General features: G+C 53.5%; 2 protein-coding genes across 2 annotated transcripts; both read right to left on the bottom strand.

Moving 5' to 3' along the window:
- Positions 1–1,134: 1,134 nt before the first annotated feature.
- Positions 1,135–1,470, bottom strand: GLOTRDRAFT_18840 (uncharacterized protein; the record flags this gene model as incomplete). The annotated part of the gene is made up of 1 exon (XM_007872977.1): positions 1,135–1,470. A coding segment is annotated over one exon (336 nt), but the record flags the coding sequence as incomplete, so codon positions are not given.
- A 397-nt stretch (positions 1,471–1,867) lies between these two features.
- On the bottom strand, positions 1,868–3,994 carry GLOTRDRAFT_23677 (uncharacterized protein; the record flags this gene model as incomplete). The annotated part of the gene is made up of 1 exon (XM_007872981.1): positions 1,868–3,994. A coding segment is annotated over one exon (2,127 nt), but the record flags the coding sequence as incomplete, so codon positions are not given.
- Between the last annotated feature and the right edge of the window lie 3 nt (positions 3,995–3,997).

Below are 3,997 nucleotides of genomic sequence, written 5' to 3'. Positions count from 1 at the left end.
AGCTATATCTGGGTTCTGAAGCATCCCCTTGATGTAACGTGCGTCCACTTCGACGATTAAATTCCGGACCCCTAGGAGATAAAGGCGGAGTGCTCGGAGACTGCGAAACAGGCCATAGATCTCGAGTTTGGGCTGGGAGAATCGTCGCTCGCGGTCATTGAGGGTGATGGAGCCGAATCGACTATAAAATCGGCGCTTGGAATTTTCACTGTCCTGTTGGCAGAGATAATACCCTACGGCAATATAGGAGGTATCCACAGCGAGGATGACTGGGGACTCCGACGTGTAATCAATGGGACGCAACGCCGGCGACTCTAGGACGGCCTGCTTAAGGTCCTCCTGTGCTAGACTTTGCTCCGGACCCCATTCAAACGGTACGCCTTTACGAGTAAGCTGGACTAAAGCATTGGCGCGATGTGCGAAGTTCCGGATGAAAATACGGAGGACTCCGACCGTCCCTAGAAAAGCGCGAACCTCAGAAAGCGACTTACAGGGTCCCCAATTACGGATGACCTCCACGCGCGACTCATCAGGGATCCGGCCTTCATAGGTACAGCGGTGTCCGATAACTACAATCTCCGGACCGCAGAGGGTGAGCTTTAAGCCCGAAAATGTTCCCCCACAGTACTTCATTCGCTGGACGACTCGGTTGAGATTCTGGAAGTGCTCCCACACAAAGCGGCGGATGTCTGAATTTTCTGGGATCGTCTCATAGGTACCGTCCGCTTGGATATAACGGCTCGGAGGTCCTTTGACCGGCACATCGTCGATATAGGGAATTGTAACGTCTGGTATCTCGGGCTGAAGGATAGCGGTCACGTCGTCGTGAAATATGGGCACCGAATTACTCCATCCCATGGGCAGGGTGACTAGTCGCATCGCTCCGAAGGGCGTCTGGAAAGTAGTAAGGTCCCTGGACGACTCCGCAATTTCTCGCTCGTCGTATCCCACGTATAAATCCAACATAGCGCCACAGGCGCGTCCTGCAAATTGCTCCGCCATGTGTTCAGGGATCGGAGGGACGCCGGAGTGTTGAATCGTGACGGCATTGAGCGGTTCCAAGCTATGAACGAGCCGGAGAGACTTCCCATCCTTCTTGAGTACGCAGAACCATCTGGAGCGGTAAGAAGCATTAGACGGCTCATAGACACCTGCCGCAATCTTCTTTTTAATTACTGCGCAGACTTCGTTGTAGATACCAGGCGGAATGGGAATATTCTTCTGGATCCACGGCGTATGAGGGAGTACTGGGAATTCGATGGGAGGAAAGAAATCCTTGCGAAATCGGCCACGCTCCGAGTCGTTCCAGGCAAATGCTTGGTCGTGCTTGCACATAAACTCGTCCATTAGATTTAGCTCCGCTTCCGTAAGGAATCCGCTAGGATGGGCCTTGTGTAGCGCATCCCTACGCTCTTGTGAATATCGTCCGGTTGGCTGGAAGGAAGGGGGAATTGGGGATAAAATCGGCATGTCGGCCAGCGGATCTCCTACAATATTGCGCTGGATTCTATACTCCTTGGGCAACGTCGCAGGGACCGCTCGGACCTTCTTGGCGACTGGTTTATACTTTTTCTTTGTAGCAGCAAAAATCGGGACTGGCGAATTCGGTACGCCACTAAATAAATTAACCGATGAAAAATAAGACCGGACCACTGGAGACTCGCAGGCGGAGAGATAAAGGAAAGGAATGGAATCTTGTATTGAGGTTTTGCTATTTTCTTGATGATCTAAAATATGGAACGCAGAAATCTGAAACCGGGCGGGGGTATCTGTCTCTTCGATGACAAGGGCCGCCCACTGCTCCTCGTCCGAGTTGCCTAAAAATAAATCATCCCGCTCCAGAGGCGGGGCCTCGAAATCGAGGGCGACCTCTTGGGAAGGTTGGAATGGTGGAAATAATTCCGGAGTTGGGGTCGTTGATCGTGATCGTCTGGTCCTCATTTTTAAAATTCTTGATGCAGCTTTCGGTCAATACATCAAAGGGGCGTCCCAATAAAATGTCATAGGCTGGGTCCCGGATAACATGGATCTGGAGGTAAACGGTAATATCTCCGACCTGGAAGGGAATATTGTGCGCCAGTCCCAACGACATATCGATCGTTTTGTTCGCCGACTGCATCTGGAGCTGAATGGTGGGATCATACTGAAGTCCCAGTGAATGGCAAACCGCCTCTGACATTGCTACGATCTGAGAACCTGGATCTAAAATCGCCTCGACCTTCTCCTGGTTGTCTATGAGGCCCATAATGGACCGCAACGCATGAGACTCCTTGGCCACGACTAGTTGCTTCGGCGTCTCCCCCGGACCTAGACTCCGGAGATAAATCTCATAGGGATCGGGCACCACCAACACTCCAGGACGGATCGAACTACCGCTGTGAATTAATTGCTCCACGTCCGGCAACTCCGGACCATCGTCTTCATCCTCCACTTCCTGTATAGTGGCTTGGAGTCGAACAGCGGGCGGCGCGGGCACTTTCTTGGGTGTCACAATGTCCCTATATTTCGCGCGGACCTCCGGAGCGATGGATAATAATTCCTCAGAGGTCAACGAAATATTCGGAGTCTTGAGCGACCGCTCAAACACCAGGTCCGAAATGCGAGGATTATAGACAGGGGCCTGCGTGCGGTAGGCTGGCTCCTTGGCTTGTGACGCGTCTGCTGCTTGAGCCGAACCTTTTTCGACACTCCGGGGAATTGCCTGCCTAGGCCTGTTGACGTCCTTTGCACCGGCGAATGGATGGATTGGTCCCTCTGACATGTGAGGTGGGGACTCTCGATTTATTGCCGGCCGCACTGCTTCGGCCACTGGCTGTTCTCGTACCGGTTGACTCTTGGCTCTAGAGGGTGCGGGACCTGTCGGACCAACTCCGGACTCCTTGGAGGGGTTGGAAGACCTATTCGGAGGAGGAACGTAGACTCCGTCAAACACCTGCTTCCCTTTCCCTCTCAACGCAAATAATTCCCGCTCCAAGGCCTCAATTCGCTCCCGCTGGTCCAAGTGGAACATATCTGTGGTCTGTGGGGCCGCCGACGCTCGCACCTCCTCCCATAGCATTGTGTCCAATAAATGGACGCTTGTCTGCCCGGGGTTCTGGCGGTGCCACTCTAATATGCGGTCCCTCATTGTCGCTCCTGGCATAGACCTTGAGACCATTGCTCCGCCTGGCAGGACCACTTGTCCCTCCGCGTTCCGCTTGCACCGACCGGCCCTAATATCCTCCTCGACCTTGGGACATCTCCTGATCGAATGGTCGTGCTCCCCACAGTAGATGCAGTTATAATTCAGGGGGGCAGGCCTGTTGGACGTCGCAGGAGCCATCGCAGCGTTCTGTTGGACAGCGGCTACTAAGGCTTGACTGATGGACTTTGTAATAACCTCCACCAGTGACGACAGGTCCTCCGTTTTTACAACCGGTGCACTCGGACCGCTGCTGGCTGGCTCCGGACGCTTCTCAGTGGTCCCTATGGCTGACGTCCCATGAAGAATAAACTCCGCTGCCTTGTAAACCTCGTCCACGCCATATGGAGTGTCTGGTTGGTGGTCTACGTCCTTGATCTGGAGTCGCCCGAATATTTTGTTCCACAACTCCGGCTGAAACCCTCGCTGGAATGCCCTCCCCTGCTCTCGAACGGAAATGATGTCGTTCTTGCGCAGATATCGAGTGATAAGTAGGAAGTCGCGATGAAATGCTGCCAGGTCCGCCAAATTGTGGATGCCCACTCGTTGCCTTTCCCCCACTAGTCGGTCCATATCCCCGACACTATATCTCTGGTCCTCCTTAACGGCTGGGTATAACGCCAAGACCGCTCCCTTGAAGTCCTCGAAGCTCTTGGAGTCGTCCGAAAATTCCGGGACGCCTTTCCATAGCTCCTCCTCATACATAGGCACGTATTTCACCACTACCGCCTTTTTCGTTGCTTCATTCGGGACCGCATTTGGATGAGCGGCAAATAAGTCCGCTAGGTCCTCGAAATAGCGAAGTAGGGTCCGCGG

This window comes from Gloeophyllum trabeum (genome assembly GCF_000344685.1).
Source record: "Gloeophyllum trabeum ATCC 11539 unplaced genomic scaffold GLOTRscaffold_00022, whole genome shotgun sequence".
In the NCBI taxonomy this organism is placed as follows: Eukaryota; Fungi; Basidiomycota; class Agaricomycetes; order Gloeophyllales; family Gloeophyllaceae; genus Gloeophyllum; species Gloeophyllum trabeum.
This window is presented reverse-complemented; position numbering and strand designations above follow the sequence as displayed.